Genomic DNA, 19,074 nt, shown 5'->3' with positions numbered 1-19,074 from the left:
AGGTTACAGAGAATAGAACCTGACTCCATCATCATGGAGGCACACAGCAAAAGGAACAAGAGGCAACTGCCATAATCTCCAAGAGAGAAAGTTAGTTACATAAGAGTAATTAGGTATCATGGAGAAATGACTGTAGCATCTCCAGCCCTGTAGAATTTCAAAACTCAAGGGACTGAGCAACTGTTGCTCTGAGCAACCCAACCTACCTTTGAAGTTAGGGCACTTTAAGCAGGTGACTGACTTCAAGATCTTCCTTCTAACCTGTTTTTTTTCATGATTCATCTCTCTTACCAAAGTTCTCATTTACTTTAAAGCTAGCTCCTTGTCACAACAGAGCACACTTTTCTGTTCACATAAATCACATTTCATTGTTGCTCTGGGGCTAGAGATACCGTTCTACTATTTTGACATTTCACTATGAATGTTTATCTGGCTCTTGGTGCTTTGCCAGGGATCACAGAGGAATATCGTGCTAGAACTATACTGCCATATCACCTCGTGTAGCTATCCACATTCAACAGCATAGTGGCAAAGATGTTTTCTACATACATTAACCAGATCTACATCATTCTCTCTTTGCAGGTCACTAGGAAAAGAGTAAATCACTGAAAGCAGAGTGTGGTTTTATTACCTTAACAAAGGCAGAGTGGTTTTATTACCTTGACAAAGTTCCCATAGTTGCTTTCACATTTTTTGTCTAATGGACACCCTTCATCAACAACACACTGAGCAAAGGCAGTTACTTCCCTGCAACTGAGTCCACAGAGAGATGGATGCACTTGCGGTTCTTCCACCAGTCACATGGTTTGAGTAAGGATCATCTACTAAATGGTGCAAAAAGTTTCTGGGTCACTCAACATATGAGTGTTGCTGTCTGAAAAGAGAGTTATCTCATTCAGTGAAATCAGAAATAAAATGAGGTGGCGTGGAACTTTTAGCTGAGCAACTAAGGGTTACTTGCAGTCTTTGTAAGAGCTCTCACTGAGGACCAGTTGCAACATCCACAGGCAATTACTGTGAATAGTACCAGCTGAGTTCCATGCCACACAATGCTCATGGTTCTCACCTTGCTTCACTGCATATTCTGCAGCATCTGTGAGCACAGTCACTGCTGGGATCTTATTTTTTTGCCAAGGTAGAAAGCAATCGCGACGCTGGGAACATCCACCCAAGATCATGTAGTCTAAGCAGCTGTTCAGGGAGAACAGTGCAGAAAACTCAGATGTAGTTTTCTCCTAGTCTTCACATAATATGGCACAAACTCACCATGTTTTGTTACAAGATTGTCTGGAAACGTGCTGTCCCATGGTGCAGCCAACTTCGGCTCCAGTGAGACAGCAGGATAGAGGATGTTCTGTGCCAAAAAGGACCTTGATAACTCACAAAGCTGGTTATAATTTGGTCACTTTTAACATACATGCTTTCCTACTCTTCCAGGTATAGCAGTTACCACTGAGAGCCTGTGAAAGCACGCTTTCCTATAAACAGGAAAAATGAAAGCAAAATGAAAAAAAAAATGTATGCGGGAAAAATGAAAGCAAAAGCAACTTCAAACAGTCTCTTTATTATGATATGGTCTACATTACGGAAATAATAAAAAGTAATATATAAAACTAACCAAGGGTTATTTTTACTTAGCGTTATATTTCACTCCGCAAATTTTTTCCTCAATGACAAGAAGGATTTCAAGCATTGGTCTATCCTAAACTACCAATAGGCACTTCAGGCAACAATAGTTAGGATTCTTAAGCCTGTGCATACAACATGGCTGGTAAATGCTTCTCTAGAGCAGTTGGCAAGTAAATGTCTGGCAAACCAGACATCACACCACAAATACAGCACCAAAAGGGAACATGTGTGACAGGCACTTATCAGTGCTGACAATTCAGGAAATCATTAACGTGGAGGCAGATACTGGAGGACACACCACGAGATTGTCATACTGATTTTGTAAAGTAATGGATGCATAGGTGCAGAATTACTGTGAGATTAATGGATTCAAGCATTACATTAGCCATTAATGTGTAGTAAAATGCCCTGATATGCAATTATTTAGACTACAAGCACTGCAACTCTTTAGACTTTAAATCCTAAAAAGATCAGTAAGAAACCTCAGTATTTTTGAGGTGGATATAAAAACCTGTTTTGGAATTAGATGTCTTCTCAGAGCTGTAGGCCTTCAGTAGAAAATCCTAAGGTCATTTCTTTGTCTGGAAAACTCATACATTAGATCTGTTTTGGCTCCATCTAGAGATTCATTTACAAATTGACCTGCCATGTCCCTGCAGGCTTTGTTTAAGAGACCAAAAAGTGCATGGAGTTGAGTACCTACAACTATTTGTAATGCTTAATTACCACTGGTTGTAAACCATGTCCCGTCTTTCCCAGCCATTCCTAGGATGTGGACCCCACAAAACATGCATGGCCTCTTTTTGCCTAAGTGAACTTTCAGAAAGTAACCAAAACTTTTTGCAGAGGTTATAGCTTGACATGTGCTCTCATACATCCTACCTCATAGGTATTCAGCAGCATGCAAAACCATACATTGATTACAGGAACTGTACTTCACTTGTGAAGGCTCCAGCTAGATAATGGGCAGCTTTTGGACCGGGGGCTATTTTTTCTTCCCAACCAAAGCCTGCTCTGGATGTAATTTTAATGAAATTTGATGTAACTAATAGTAGTATTGTTGGGTTCCAGTCTAAGCACAATTGCTTGAAACAAAATAGCTTCAACACACTAGAGCAACTGCCTCTCTATAGCCTTCAGCTATGTGTAGCTTTGTAAAGGGATGTTACCAGGAGGAACATTTCCACAGGATGTTACTGCAAAAGGAGCCTTTCTGTCTGATAGAGCTGTCAGCACCATTAAATTTGGCATCTCAATAGGATCTGAAGGTCCTAAAGACCCAAAAGCTACTAATGGTACTTCCGTACTACAAATACACAGGTTTAAGCTCAGAATCTCAAGAAGAGACATTGCAAATGGTCAAGTAACAGGAGTCCTTGGGAAAAAGGAGTTCTCTTCCTATGGAGGGAGAACATCATCCTGATTCCTAGCTGGAGAAAAGTCCTGCTTTTCTTCAGGGATACACAGACTTTTCCTACAGATTTCCTTCCATTTCCCATGCATACCAACTGTAACCGACATACTTATACTGTTAAAACATGTCATATAACAAATAGGAAGAAAAATTTAGTATTTTTACTGTTTTTTCAGAATTGTCAGCTTATCGTTAAAAAAAAAATAATATTATATTCACATCAGAAGCTAGCTTCTGAGCAAAAGTTAAGAGAAGTTTATTCCCATTGCAAAATCTTGGTTTGGAACACTCAGATTGAAAACATGGTAAGAAACTGAATACTAGAATCAAGATCTGCATTCTGAAAAGCATAACTCAGGCAGAAATAGCCCCTTTTGCTCAAGCATGCATGTTTTGTGAGAGAAGGCAAAAAAGCAACAAGTGAACAAAAAACCCCAGTAATAATTTAGGCATTTAACAAAAAGTGAATTTAAAATTAACTACATATCAGTGTTTTTAATGTAACATGATTCACTGAGATCATATTTGAAAGATCACATGTATATACCATCACTTGAATTACAAACTTCATTCATTTTAGTTTATAGTTTCCTCAGTACAACAAAAGTCTTCTGTGAAGTGCTAGTACAGCATCCAGAACAAAAACTGCAAATTTATCTCAGGTCTTGGCTTGCTACTCCAACACAACCAATTACTAATCTAGATTGATTGTGTAGTGGAGAATGAATGGGCTTGGTGAAAAGCAGCACACTAAGGGAAGAGATAGAAATTAAAGTGTTATTGCATTCCCACTCCCTGTTTTTTCACAGCTTAAGCTTTCACAGCACCCAAGGGTAAACATGGTAAGAAAAGAAGCAAGTAGTGAGTGACTTTCAGAAGAAGGCCTTGCTCATTTGAATATATGAAAAAGAGCAGACCTAAGGGAGTAGTCCAAGGACACTGCCCCTATGACCGCCCAGCCCAGCCCTCACTCCAGCTGAAAACTGCTGGTTCAAGACCTGGCTCTGGACCCAGTTCCTTTTGCAGATAGGTACCTGAACTGGTATTTAAAGTGTGCCTACAAGCTTAGTCCTGCAGGAGCCAAAACTGTCTCCTAAAATTTTCCTACTGTGGCTGTCCAGAGTAATGAACATTTTGGCAGGGCAAAGAAATCTCTGTAATTATATCAAGTCTAGATTTATTTAACATCCATGATAGATGTCTATAGATTAAAAGATACTCGAGCCAGTAGGATAACTCAGACCATATGTAATGCAGAGTTCAAAAGAAAGCGTAGCCATTACTCAGAAAAACTCAATTTCTAAGAAGTGTAGGTTGCCATTTTTGCTGCAGACTGATATACATGAATTTGAACCTGTCTGTGTCACCAAAAATTACTGAGTACACACAGGCAACCTCTTTAGAGGTAAGTGTGCTAGACTAATCTGCTAACAAGAGCAATGAGCATTACCACCTTTCCAGAGTCAGGGATTCAAGTTCAGGAAGACTAAATCCAGGACAGGATTCTGGGCGGTAAGTCCCAAGCCTGTCTGCAAGGATCGCTCAGCTGGGAAGTTGTGGGGAGGACGACAGCAATCAGTTTTATAATGGTAGTTTCTCAGGTACATCTTCCCCAATTTGTGATCAGAAAGACCTGGCTTCAGAGCCCTACCTGGTCACAGTACAGTGGCTGGCACAAATCCCATTCCCAGCCACAGCCACTGGCTCCCAACACTGCTCAGAGGCTTCCTTCCAGGCTGTAGATTCCCGTCCTATTCCTGTGGGCTGAATCTTGGCTCAGCTACCAGTTTGCTAGGTAAACCTTGGCACGTCATGTCTCCGTAGGTCTGTTCTTCCAGCAGAAAGAAAAGTGTAGCACTGATGTCAATGGTTAAGTACTTCAAAGTCTACTAAGAATGCTGTCACACTAAACCTTTAGAAATGGAAGCTGTAGAACAGTAGTTAGAAATATTTACCCTTCATTTGGGAAAGCCAGGGACTGCGATCCAGCAGAGCAGAAATGAATACCGTGACAGAAAGCCAGATGTTAGTACTGTGAGGCTAGAAGGCAATTAACTTGGTCCTTCATAAGGTATCCGATACAAGCTAGACTGGAAGTACAGTTTAAAATACATATTCTCTGGAGTCACTCACTTCATTCTACATTGAGCCAGCTAATTTTTAGCTTTACACAGTAAGTAAAAGCAAATAAAAGGATTAAAGGAGTATTGTGGGTTTTTTTCCAGAACTTTTGTCTACCAAGTTTCATGTCCTCAAAACACTTACTTGAGATAGTCATAAAAAGCGGAAGAGCAAAGATCATGTAGAAGCTTCAAAGAACCACCAGGCTCTAAACTGAAATAAACCACAATAATAATAATAATAAAAGTAACATCATCTACCAGTTAACACTGTACTCAGGTTGAGCTAAACCCCCTTACCTTCAACAATTTGGGTTACAAATGCAACATTTATATCCTGGCTCCTTTTGTCTTCTAGAGTAAAGAATGTTACATAGACACTACCATTTAATTAGTTTAATTTCTTCTTAACACAATTAACACTTCCTATGCCTAACTAAACCCAACTGAACTGTCACCCACTGTTTATGCTGCCTTCAATCCTGACAGCTTTTCCCACAAAGGGGTGCATATGTGTGTGTGTATTAGTAGACCATTTGTATGAAGAAAAGCCTCAACCAATTTTTCTTTCTCCTTTCACAAACAAAAAAAATTAATTTATTTCATAGCCGGAGGGAACAGGAAAAACCCACAAAAAATTAATTTCAGGTTAAAAATAGTTAAAATTATAAGATTGGGATTGGCACAAAGTGCCAGTATTACAGTATTAAGTTAAACTTGTTCTCTTACAGTTCAGTTGTGTTACATAAAAACTGGCAAAAGAAGTTAAAGAAAAAAAAAGTCTGTCTTTCAAACTAAAACTAGAGATGCTTAGAGACTTCCTTGAATCCCATTTTCCTAATTGTTTTAGCTCACTGTATCTTATTTTTTTCTATCATGGAAATCTTGTTATAATGATGTGTAATATACAGTATTAGTATCAAAAATTTAAACATGCATTGTGCCGAAATTATTAGGTGCTACTGTGTTATTCTATACACAAGATATTCAGTGATCAGGACTTGAAAACTTCAATTGGATTTTATTGTGCAATGAAAAAAAAAAAAAAAAGCATAATATTGTGGATAACAGAAGCCATCAGATATGGCCGGGTGCAGTAATCCTTGCAAAACTCCTAACAAAGTGCAGCAGGAGTGGAAATGTGCCGTGGGTAGAGCTTCATGACACCACTGCAGGGCCTGGGCAGCACACATTCAGCATGAGACGGCTGGTGCTCCAGCCAGGCTCCAAAGACTAGTTAAGTCATACAAAACACCTCTGACTGCCAGCACAACTCAGGACGGGAAACATGTAAAGCATGTAGCACGCTGGCTAGTTAAACTGGATTTACAGCCTCCTCGCACTGCCAAAACAGTACTAAGCAAGCAAAGAGTAATACTGCTGCTTACACCTCCCTCTGCTCCCTTTTCCTCCTCTGCCCTAGATTTTTTCATGTGGCTTCTTCCATATATATATATTCTATGGCCCTGTGACTGTACACTCCCTTATTTCTTATTGTTTTCCTCCAACCAAGTACCTACTCATTAAATAATGAAAGATATTTGGTACAATGAGTAGTTTATATAAAGAAATACTTAGCAGATAAAAAACTGCTTTTGTGGAGTTTTTTATCTTTAGAAAAATAATTAAGGGAAAATTGCTTACAGCTCTAAAGTTTGAAAATTTGCTTTTACTTGCACCATGACTAAGGTCACAAGTACTCCTCATTTTCATGGATCAGGCTAGAAATGACAGATGTGATCACATACAGACTGAAAAATGATCTAAGCTTTGTGTAGAAAATAATTTCTGGACATCCTTATTTTTCTTTGTACTTGCAAGTCATGAGCTCAGTATTCAATTTGTCAGACTTTTCAGTCATGAAAAATGGTACCATGTAAAATCCTGCTTATATCTAAACCTGTATTTAGGCAGGGCAAATACATTTTTGGCACCCTAGATGCCTGAAGTAGTCTGGTATGGTACAAAAGCTTTTAGAAAAAACAAGTATGCCAAGAACGTGAACTTCACAAAAGAGACCTGGCACAATTAAAGATCCCAGAAGACAAAGAAATTCCCACTACAACTTACACCTAACAAAACTAGCCGAGCAGAACATTTCTCCTGGGATTTGGGACAATAAAATTTTGTTCCCTTTCAGGCTAGTGTGTTTTCAGATTTGTAACTCTGTCTGCAATGCAGTTTCCTAATGTAAGCTAAAATCCATGATCTTCTCCCCACTTTAGACTTTGGCACAGCTTCAATAAGGTGCAACACAGTTATCTTCTCACGTACAGTTCTGTGGAAAGGACAGTCTTGTGGAAACTGGGAGATGGAATGTTTAAACAAAATCCATGCATCTAGTTTCCTAAGTGTGAGCAAATGAGTTTTATGAAGCAGGGGCACCACTTTGCTGGGGAACTCAGAACTGACAAGCCCTGCTTAATTCTCTTAACACACATGGGTCCCAGTCCTCAGGAGAGAGCCGAGATCTGGATTCCAAATGGGCAGAAGCGCAAAGCCGTAAAAGGTACATGACGTCCTACCATACCTCTCCTGAGCACTATTTATGCTAAGGTTTGGGTAACTTGCTACTTCACACATTGCATTATTCCAAGTTCCCTTGTGAAGCGTGTAACACCCACCACCATCATTCTGAATTTCACTCTGGGTGGCCAGACATCTTACAACAAGGCTCTAACTTGTATCCCTCAGGTACCTGAAGCGCCTACATTTAGTAACCTCTGTGAGTAAGAGAAGCTCTGGGAGTGCCCTGAACAAATCTCTTAGAAGCATAGCATGTACTTTAAAGGAAGAAAAAAACCCACCCAAATCTCAATCTAGAAACGACCACTGACAAAGAATCTGGCAGACCACTGGTTAAGCTTTGCAGTGTCTAATTATGTTACATTAAAATTGTTCGCTTAAAGCTAAAATTTATCTGGCTTAAATTTCAAGACATTTCATCCTATTATAGCTTCTTTAGATCAAAGAATTCTCTATTATCAAACTACTTTTCTCCATGAAGGTAATTATAGGTAGATGCTCACTGAGTAACCACGTCGGCCTTTGAGAGCTTACTTTGGAGTATTGTAAAGCATGTGCTTGATTTTTGGCACAAGAGCTGGATACTGCATTTGGCACTAGTGTAAGCACTACTGGAACAAAAGTAGTATTACCTCCCCCATACCATCTGATATTCCCTTTTGAATGCATCCAAGAATTGCATTTGGCCAAGTGGGAGCTTATGTTCAGCTGACTATCCATCACATCTCCCAACTTTCTCTCAAAAGACTGATTCTTGGGATGGGCTCCCATTCTGTTTCCAGATGTATGACTTTATACTTGGTGATAGTGAAACAGGCTGTGAGCTGGACACCAGAAAAAAAAAAAAAAAAAAAAAAAGTGTATCAATTAACTGTAGAGCCTGCAAACCTTACCATGCCTGAAAAAACTGTGAATTGTTAGCATTTCAAACAGTATCCTGTTGCTTCTCCAATAGCTATTAAGTAAAGCATCTGGCTTCAGTTCTGAGGAAAAAAAAAGATGTTGGTCATTCTGAAAGAGGACAAATTAATAGAAATTTTATTCCAGAATGTGTTAGCAGCTGGCACTTACAGTGAGAAAATAACAGCATGTTTGCAAGAACCTGAACTTTATCATAGAATGTTGACAAAGGATCTGCATTACTTATTGTTTAGGGACTGAGTGACTGTCTTTATCAACTACGTTTTCAACTCAAATGCTCTGAAATGCACTATTCATGCACTCAGTAAGTGGATCATGCTTCATTTCCAGCGCAAATCCTGACCTTACTATTAGATCATGAGTTGTTTCTGTAATTGCCTACTATGGGACATGCCTGAAGAGCAACACTAAAAATCTTGAAAGCTTGAAAGGCGACCAACTACACAGGATTACCGGCTTAAACACAGCTATGCTTTAATATTTGGTTCCCACACAATGTATTAACATTTTGCAGCTGTTATCTGAAAGTGCATTTCAGAGGCAGGTAATAAAAATTGAGTTGCTGGAGTACCAGGCAAACCAAATTAGCTTTCTCCTCACTAATGTTTTAGTGTAGGTATTTCTTAAACAAAGTTTGGGACCCACAGGGCATTCTTATCAGACAAAGTCCTACAGCTCTGATTAACTTCATTAGTTTATATTTTATCCTCTATACTTATCATCCAAAGTTTGCTATTCATTTGTATGGCTTCATTACATCCACGAAAAGCTTTTCTGTTAAGAATATACTACAGCACGCATACCGTCAAAGGGAAGTAATTGAAAACCTTGTAGCAAAGTCACAGATTAACTACAATTGACAGGAAGAAACAAGGATGCTGAAGTCAACAAAACTCTCCTCAGGTATATCCCCTGGGGTCATTGCCCAATGGTGCAGTTTTAAACTGAAAGGAGCCAGATTGAGACTGATCAAGATGAGAACAGAGGTTTCCCATTAACAGTGCAAGTGATTAATTTTCATAAGACTTTTTCCCTTCATCCAGCAACTTTATGAAAATGTTTTTCTCCTTGTAAATCATACTGCTTATCATGATGCTTAAACTTCCACGGTTTTCACCTCATCAACTTATTAAACCCATTTCAAGCATGTATCAGTAGTCTAATTACTTGCACTGAGTATCTGTAAGGAATTGTTAAGCTCTTCTGATTTAGTGCAGTTACTAGCTTAAATGGACAAAGGTGTTGGCATTTTCATATTTAGACACAAGAAGCTGTATTTCAAGATTTTGGAGCTTGTCTCACAACAGGGGAATTGTCACTTTAGGTTTTAGAACTCAGTTGTTCAAGTATCTGGTAACACTGATCAATCTGACACGCGGCTCTTTTGCCAATGTTCTAACACATTAACAAACAAAAGCAAGCCACTAATTCCCCAAGTTATTTAAAAACAAAACTAGATTTTGACAAGCTTTAATAAACTAGCATTGCTATTAAAGAGTTTTACTCAAAGTGCATAAATCAGCTTTTGCACAAATTAGGAAAACAAAATCAATGCCACTGAATTTTAATTGATGTAAATACAACCCACCTGCAGCTGACAAAAGCATTTCAGTTGGAGCAGACATGACTTGATCTGTCCTACCAAATGTCTCAGCAGGCTAAGGCTCCTTCAGTGAACTGCTTGCAAGAGACAAGTCAGTTTTGAATGTAAGCAGAATTAGGCACTTTAATCCCGGGTTTCTAATCTCTCCTCTACTAGACCTACGCATTATCAAAAGCTGCTCACATCCTCATTAATTCTGGTCTCTGCTTCTATAGTATCTGAAATAAAACACTGCGAACCAACTATGTAAAGATGAGTAATTATCTAGAATGTAGAAAATAATTTTTGATTTAAGTATTCCATGTTTCCATTGGTAAAAATAAATCATCTGAAGGTGTTCAGAGCTGGAAGTAATTATAATAACATTAAAATCAGGATCTTTACATGTTAAGAACTGATTTAGCCTTTCCTCTTCTTTACATAGAAGAATTTTCTCACAAAGCTTTCTGGTGCACTACAACTAAGTAGAAATCCTGTCCAACAGCATCCAGCTCAGTTTGTCATTTACTGTACCTTTAATTACAAACAAAATAAATAATTCTTGCCACTCAAAAAACAATCCATTACCTTCACAAATCCTTCCAAACCTTCTTCCTCCAGAAGGTGGTGAAACTGTATTATCTATGTACTGCGAATTCAAACTACACATGGCTTTTTGAAAAAGGTTACTCAAAAGTTAACTTAGCAACCACTACCCACTAGAGAAGACTATCATGAAGAGAGACCATTTGAGAGAACACACTGTTTTGTGCAAGATGGTTTTATTAACAGACCAGTTTGAAAGATTGCAGCTGGGCATCTGAATCTGGAAGGGAAAGAAAAAAAAGTTATCATTAGAAAGATGTAGATCTGAATCTACTTTGGCCACCCAAAGAATTAATTTATTTCTTTGGTACATACATTAGCTTTGGTATAAGCTAATACATATTCAGCTTGTAATTTAGGCTGAAAATACTAATTTTATTACACTGGATTTAAGACTACAATAGTCTTGCACACCACAACTAACTTCTAGATTAACATCTCCTCACTCAAAACAGATTTCAAGTGCCAGAACTAACAATATAAACATTTCTACCTTGAACTACTAGTACCTGATTTACTGTATGTGTAAAAGCATAGCAGGGAGGAACCTGATACTTGAATCATACTGAGGCATTGCGGACATTCTAACTTTTGCCACAGTAACTATCTTCAGCACATTTCAGGGGCTGTTTACATACAAAAATGAAAGCAAAAAGCAGACTTGAGACCAGGTCCTCTAAAGCTGCTTGAGAGCTAGTGAAACTCAGTATCTTGCCAATACTGAACTGTCTAAATTCAGTATCAAGTACTATGCTCTTTTCCCCCAGTCTGTATGAAGAAATCGGTACTGAAAGTCTTAATTTTGAGACTACCACTGAAGTAAAAAGACAAATAGCAGGAAACCATTTACATATAGGGAAGCGGAATAAATGCTCATCTTCAGATAGAAGTATTGTCATTCAGAAAGGCCAGGTATCTCATCTGAACCTACTGCTCTAGTTGCTCTAGAAACTACAACATTCATCTATTTTCTACATGTACATTACTTGCATTTTCAACATGCACTCTATTCAAAACAGTAGGAAAAGAGCAGGAATAGGAAGTGCAGGAGATGATAACCATCAGTTATCTCAGCTTTACATCAGCGGCAAGTATGTTTGGTGTCCAAGCAGAACTAACTGTTTACAACCGTAAAAAAGGAACTGCATGGTCACTTCCTAAATTGAAAGATGGCGTAAAACCTGATGTCTGCTATTTACATCAGATGCTGAGCTAGAAGTCCACTGAAAACCACAAGCAACCAGCTGAATATCCCTCGTTTTCGTGCCAATATACTGCTCCTCAGGCATGCACAGCGACTGCAACAGTACTAGAAACTTCCTTCCTGTAGGAAAGCTCCTGAAAACAAGACCACCAGTATACTTCTGATGTCTGTCAGAGAAGATGGGGAAAGGATCTACACTGATAGAAAAGCTGCAGGGTTTTAATTAAAAATAGCAGTTTCCATCTTTTGCTCAGAAACCAGTTTCACAAAGTGAAAGTAGTTTTGCTCAATCTTGGTTATGAAGCCTCATGCACTAATTAAGTGAAACATCTGCCAGTACTGCACTTTTAAGTTTGTACCACCAGCAGCAAAACTTCCTCCCACAGTTGAACCAAAAAGCTTTACAATAACACTTTCCCCAGGAAGAAATTATTTTCCTAAAGCTCAAGTCTCCACATGCTATGTAACTAGTGCTTTAAAACTGCTGCTTTGCAGATGGAGACAGCAAAGCAACATGCAAGCAGCTTGAGGGAGCAGAAACTGAGGATGAACAAAAAAGCTTCAAGAAAAAAAAAAAGCTATCACATGGAAAGGTATTTCATAGGTCTCCTTTAGTTCCCTGGACAGATGGCAGACCTCTATGAGCTCAGCTTTCTAGAAATGTTTTCACATCCAACAAGGCATAAAAGGCTTAAACAAACAAACAAAACAACAAAAAAAGACCTACCTCCCTTCAGAAAAAATTCTGAGAACTCATCCAAACCGCAACTGCTCCCATTTTAAGCTTTGAAGTCACAACACTACCCACTATTTTTTTTATTAACCAACCTCTGGAAGTTAGAAATTCCCAAGTAAACTGCACATCTGATGTCTAAAAAAACCAAACCCAAACATAACAATCAAAAAAACTTCTTGTCTTTGGAGGAATCAGTTTCAGAAACACTGGGTCCCTGCTTGTTAATCTTTCCAAGCATCCTAACAAATGAAGTTTTCCTAAATTCCAGCATATTCATCACACCAAAAAGTCATTTTATCTTTGACTGAAAATAAGCGACGGGTAACATCAAAGCTAGTTTAGTGTCTAAAAAAGGTGGAAGTACAAGAATTCTGAAAACACAGTTTTGGCTTTTGGCTCTGAATGGCAAAAGAGTTCTCATCAAAGCAGGAAAAGCAGAGTGACAACAATAATGGTAAGACAGATTGTTTGAGCTAGATACTATAACTTCAGGACTCAGCTGTCACTGTCAAACTGCTTTAAGTGTTAATAAACCTTCCTACTTCTAAATGACAAGACTATTCAAATGGGCAAATTAGTCTCCCAAAATTAACACCCTGGACATGTTAACATGAAAGCTTAAACTGAATCATTTTTAAGCTTGAACAAGCTGAAAATTTAGAAGACTAAAATGGTGTCAATTGATAATTTAATTTCTCCTAGTCCTAAACAGGCTCTTATAGCAGAAATCGCACAATCTGAAAGAACTGTACTTGCAATTGCAAGACTTTATCATAACACAAATTCATTAATGAGGGCTGAAATTTTTAGGCAAGATCTCAAGGCTTCCCATCAAAAAACTCAAATAAGGTTTTAAAACAAGTTATTGGTAAATGAAAAAGTTATTGGTAATGCTTATACTTTCTAAACATATCTCCTATAATGAATACCTAATTTCTTCACAAATGTTTATGCTTTATTAAGATTTAAAAGATAAAATCAGAATACTGTCTTGTCCAAGAAGCTTTATACTGTAGTTGTCACACAAACATGAGTGAATATATACTAAATCTGAATGTTCAACCAATTATGACAGCAACCTACACAGCAGAGATGGAACAGTGGTTAGTATAAACCTTTGGTAGTATCTCACCATTAGTTCATTCTCCTTATGAGTCTGTTGATCTGGTCTTCTCTGTTACCAGCATCCCCACCTTCCACGAAGTGGATTGTTTTCTTCTTCATTCCACCCCGAGGAGAGGATAACTTGAAGGGCCAAAGGAAGTTGTTCACAACTTTGAAGTTCTTGCCAACAGTGTAAATTTCATGGATCACATCTTCCATGCAAATGATGCCAAGCTTTCCTAAAATTCAGAAATATCATTTTCAAAAAGTAAGGTTACAGAGCCACTGGTCAATAACAAGCAAAAAATTATCAAGTTATTATTGTCATACCTATTTATTTTGATAACCTTCAAGAAGTCAGAAAGCACCTGCTCTACCACAACGCCCAATGACTGACTTTTCCAGTTAAAACTGATTAGCTGCAGCCAACTCAACATTATTGTTCCATGTGGAAGAGGTATCAGTTTCAAGGGCTGAATATTTGTAGCCAAAAATGAACAAAAAAATTAAAACCTCACTTTGTGAATCTTAGGAAAAGAGACTCTGTTCTTAGAAGAAAAGCTAGATTACATATACTTAAACCACAGTTCTGTGTAGCTCAGGGAAATTCACTGAACTACTCACACTGTTGAATAATGCAATAGCATGTTTTCTTAACACCTTTCCAGAGTCCTCAGTGACATGTTTCAAGTTAACTGCTCAGAAAATATAATGCTAAAAAGGCAAGTAATTATAGTATAATACTTGTAGCTTTATAATCTAATTGTCTATTGCACTGCAACAGGAACAAACATGACAGTCCAATTTGAAGTGATACACAAATCAAATGACATCAGTGTTTGCTTTCATTCATGGCATGACTGGAAAATAAGAAGCCTCCTACTTCAGTCTACTTCCTGACAAATGACAGCCACACTTCGTTTTTACTAAACACACTAATCACTTTTACTAGCTAGTTCTTCTGACAAGAAGTTTAAAACGTCTGCTTAGCAGATCATGAAGGTCTAAGACACAAATAACATCCAATACTAAGTCTGAAACTCCAAAGCTTTGTATAGTATCTTTCCTGCTGCAGACCCTCTTCCTTACTGGAAGATCTACCCACCCACTAAAGGTCAAGGAGTTTGCATTTACAATTACAAATTCAAAATGCTAGTATTTGATTCTTTACACTGGTTTTCAATATTTCCTAACAAAATTTACTTCCAGCTTGCTTTGTATTAAGCTGTTAAGACATTAGTAGATATTATTAATCAATCGCTACTGTTCTCCAGAGATAGCGTCCAGCTCTGCATTAATCACCCAAATGCAACAAGTTTGTTTCTTGTTAAGTGAAACAGTATTTACCAAGGCGTTTCTGAATCAGGGAATTATCAGTAAGAGCAATGCGCTGCTTGTTGATCTTGCCATAACCACGCTTGTAGATCAATTCATGCACAGACTTCAGATTGGGATAACTGAAAACAGTCAAGAAAAAAAAAAAAAACACCTTAAGTCTTTCTGAGCCACATTCCAAGTTACCACCCCCCCATTTAAGATCATTTCAGCATGTCCCAAAAGTAAATACAAAGGCAACAGAGGAGCAAGCCTTCCTTATACCAAGTTCCCAGGAACACTAGTATGACAGTGTAAACATATCTAGCAGGCGCTACCTTTTAAAGCACTGCCTTAAATCACATTTTCAATTCAAAGCAGGCAAAGTATGCAGGCTATACAAAAAGATTTTAAATACACGGAAAACCTGCAAGTCTAGCATAGCAAAATGCAAAAGGCACTCAACATTTGCATGCTGATTTGCTAGAAGTGGCCAGTTAACTCACCCCCATGCAATATAGGGTTCAACAATCCGCAACATGTTGATAGAAGCTTTGTTGAGTTTTACAAACGTGCCATTAAAAATCTGACGCAGGCGAAGAAGTTGCAATACCTTGCGGACCTTAGGGCTGACACCATTGGTGCTAGAGAACATAAGAAAAAAGCCTCAGTTATTTACATCCCAGAAGATACTAAGTATTAGGTTAAAAAACCCCACAATAGCATTGTTTCCGTATGGAATGCATCACTATTTTACCAATCACACAAACCAAGCTTAGTAAATTATGCACTATCTCTATATATTTCAGTATGAAGGTAAAACATACCTTCCATGAAAACTGAAATACACATTCTACTGAAACAATTTAGAACTATCTTGTGCTCTCCTGAACATAATTCTTTCAGTCACACCTTGTTAGTTTTTTGTAACACTTTACCAAAGGAGACTTGAAACACTTCAAACAAAGCTTAGCAGAATGTTAGGGAATACTGGCATGTAATTTTTCGACATTAAGGTGAAACAGAATTATCTGCACGCATTTGTAGCCTTGCCTTCTTAAAATTCAGGGATGCCTGAAGATCATAAGACACAGCCAGCATAATGATTTTACATTTAATTAAATAAGCCTTTAGTGCATGTACAACATACTGCCAACAACTTTTCAAGCCACAAGAGGAAGGCTTGATTTTATTTACATACTTAAGCCCTCAAAACAGACAGAAATGTATGTAGAACTGTTTACATCTGTACTTAATCTTACCCTCTTATCCTGATCACGAATGCCAGTTTTGGTTCCGCTGGAACATAGTAATTGCCAGCTTTTCGGGCCATCCTGGCCATACGGATCTCCTGCCTATACATGTGCCTGTACTCCTTGTGGTAAGCTTGGGCTCTTGCATAGATGAGTTTTCTTTGTGCTTTACGGTGCTGAAATCAATTGAAAATTACTTAGGATTATACAATGCTTTTTAACATGTGAAAATCACCTTCAAATAATGTAACATGTTCTAGAACTTCCCACAAGTAACACAGATTAAAGGAACATCTGCCCATATCACGGAGCTAAGAATCACTCTGGGGGACACTGAGTCGGGGAAGACTCAACAAATCAGTGCTGCTTTAACAACGTTATCTTGCATCAAGCTTACCCTCAAAGGCCATAACCCTTGCCTTGTAGAGGACTAACTTTCATCTTACAGATAACTCCATACCTTGCCCTTACTCTGTCCAGAAGTGGCTTCTTATTGACCAAAAGAAATAAAGCACATGAATCCAAAAAATTAAAGAAATATTAAGGTGCTAAACCTAAACACTGTAAATTTATGTACTGCATTAGATCAGTACTAACAGCTGACAGAGCAACAGATAAGCAATCCTAGTTAAGGACTTGTGAAACACTCACCTTTTTAATAGCCAACATCTTCTTCTGACGTTTGACTTTTATAGCTGCATAAGCCTGCCGCTTTTTCAGCAGGCTTTCCGGTACAGATGGCACCTTCTTTGCTCTAAACAAAAAGAGAAAAAAACCCTTTTTAGCTGATATGTAGAAACCGTACTTTAAAGTTACACATAACGATCAATGCAAGCTCTTAACATTGCCTCGAGCCAGTTCATTGAGGCATCTTCCTTGGTCCCACATTTCCCAGGACCTGACCCAGCCTGAGCAGATCATCTTTTATACGAGGAAATCTGACAGACTAGCTGTTGAGCTGCACACACTCTACATACACAACCATAAAAACGGAGACCACTTGAGGGAGAGGAAGTTTTTACCCTACTTTGCTACAATCTAACGTTTCAAGCACATCTGTTTTAGGTTAATACACGTTTAAACGGATACTTTGACTGAAAAACTAGTTTGGCAATATTCTGAAATTTCTTCTGCAAGACTTCACACTTACTTAAACTCTTAGACGTGACAAAACTACCGAGATCGGTGTTTACAGAGCCACAAATACCCGGTCGAGCTCTTACCCTCAGCCTACCCGGGTACGCCTCCCTAACTCACGACAGGCACCGCTTCGCGCACCGCAGCGCGGCACTGACCGCCCAGCCAGGGAGAGGGGCCGCGCCACGGACCCCCCAAGAAAGCGGCGCCTGGCGGCCAGCTCTCCTGCCCGCCTCACCGAGGGCCGGCGGGGCAGCAACCCCCGCCTGCGGGACGGACAGGACAGTACAGTACAGGACCGTCGTCGCCTGCATCCCCGCCGGGCCGGGCCCTATTACCCCACCGCTGCCAGCCCCAGGCCATTTATGCTTCTTCCCGCGCCGCCGGCGGAGACCTGGCGACAGAGGGGCTGCGCGCCGCGTCCCAGCGGCAGAAGCAGAGAGCTAGCACCACCACAGCCGCCGATGGCGGCGGATTATCACGGGGCGGGACGGCCACTTACTCCTTCTCCGCCATGATCAACGCCGGAAGGGAAAGGGCGGGCGCATGCGCAGAGCCGACTTAACCCATCGGCCTGCGCGGGCTGGGCCCTAGTGCCGGCAGGACCCCGCGTTTGTGCGTCCGCTGCGGTGCCCGCCCGCGGTGCGACGCCGGGCTGTCCGGCGAGCGCCTGACGTAAAAGCACCCGGGAGCCGCCCGCCGGCCGGCCGGGCCGGCACTGGCTGTATCCGGGGCCGGGCGGGGAGCGGCTCCGCCGCCTAACGCAGCCTTCCCCGCAGGAGGCTGGAAAAGTGCCCTGCGGTGGTGGGGCTGCGGGGCACCCCGTGTAGCGCAGGGTTTCCCCCTATTCCAGCCTTCCAGCCTGCATCGAAAGCGTGTGGGACGCCACCTCCCGCCCCGCGCTGTCAGCACCGAGGCGGGGATGGAGGCTGACGCCGGGGAAGTGCCGCTCCCGCCGCCCCCCTCCTCGGCCGCCTCCACACCGGCAAGCTGGCAGCGCGGAGAGCCAGGGAAGTGGGGGCAAGACCGAAGCAAGGCCGGGCCCCGCTCGTGATTTGTAACTGCGCTCGATCCCGGGCCCCGGAGAGCTTCCAGCGGGAGGCCCCGGGTTTCCCGGGCGGTGTGTCCGGCCCCGCACCGGGCACGCTGCGCCTGCAGCACCGCGCAGCGGGGCGCACCGGGGATTGGGAACCGCGGGCGCAGTTTCCGATCTCATTAAAGTATCGCTTGATTTCGTTAGACCTATTACAAAAGGAAGCAATTAAAGTCAGCACGGAAACGTGCGACAGGACACCTGCTGAAGGAAAAAGTCGCTTGCGCGTTCTCCCGAAACTTTTGCGCGCCAATTTCTGCTAAATCGCAGAGGCAGCGTTCGCAAATACAAAGTCCCAGCAGCTTTTCTGAAAAGTGGCGGCCGCGCAGAGAAAGACGCGCAGCGCAGCGCTCCGGCACATGCCTGCCGGCGGGGTGAGTCCTACCCGCCTGCGTCTGGCGAAGCCCCTCCGGCTGCGAGCGCCCGGCCGCCGCC

The 19,074-nt window shown here is 40.6% G+C and overlaps 1 protein-coding gene across 1 annotated transcript; it reads right to left on the bottom strand.

Moving 5' to 3' along the window:
- Nucleotides 1-10,957: 10,957 nt before the first annotated feature.
- On the bottom strand, nucleotides 10,958-18,194 carry RPL7 (ribosomal protein L7). Its single transcript, XM_080381451.1, has 7 exons — nucleotides 18,049-18,194; nucleotides 17,061-17,163; nucleotides 16,419-16,585; nucleotides 15,663-15,800; nucleotides 15,190-15,299; nucleotides 13,871-14,081; nucleotides 10,958-11,018 (listed from the first exon to the last, which is right to left on the bottom strand). The coding sequence occupies exons 1-6, from the start codon at nucleotides 18,060-18,062 to the stop codon at nucleotides 13,873-13,875; spliced, it is 741 nt and encodes a 246-aa protein (XP_080237577.1). The 5' UTR covers nucleotides 18,063-18,194; the 3' UTR covers nucleotides 10,958-11,018; nucleotides 13,871-13,872.
- Nucleotides 18,195-19,074: the final 880 nt, after the last annotated feature.

This window comes from Falco punctatus (assembly GCF_963210335.1).
Source record: "Falco punctatus genome assembly, chromosome: 3".
Taxonomy (NCBI): Eukaryota; Metazoa; Chordata; class Aves; order Falconiformes; family Falconidae; genus Falco; species Falco punctatus.
The sequence above is the reverse complement of the archived record's forward strand: the minus strand, read 5'-3'. Positions and strand labels throughout refer to the sequence as shown.

Bases quoted from the DNA above. Each gene is read 5' to 3' on its own strand.
- RPL7 (XM_080381451.1), bottom strand. The intron at 15,801-16,418 runs GTAAGATTAAGT...TATGTTCTCTAG, and splicing joins TTCGTGATCAGGATAAGAGG to CACCAATGGTGTCAGCCCTA. The intron at 14,082-15,189 runs GTAAATACTGTT...TCTGAATTTTAG, and splicing joins CCTGATTCAGAAACGCCTTG to GAAAGCTTGGCATCATTTGC.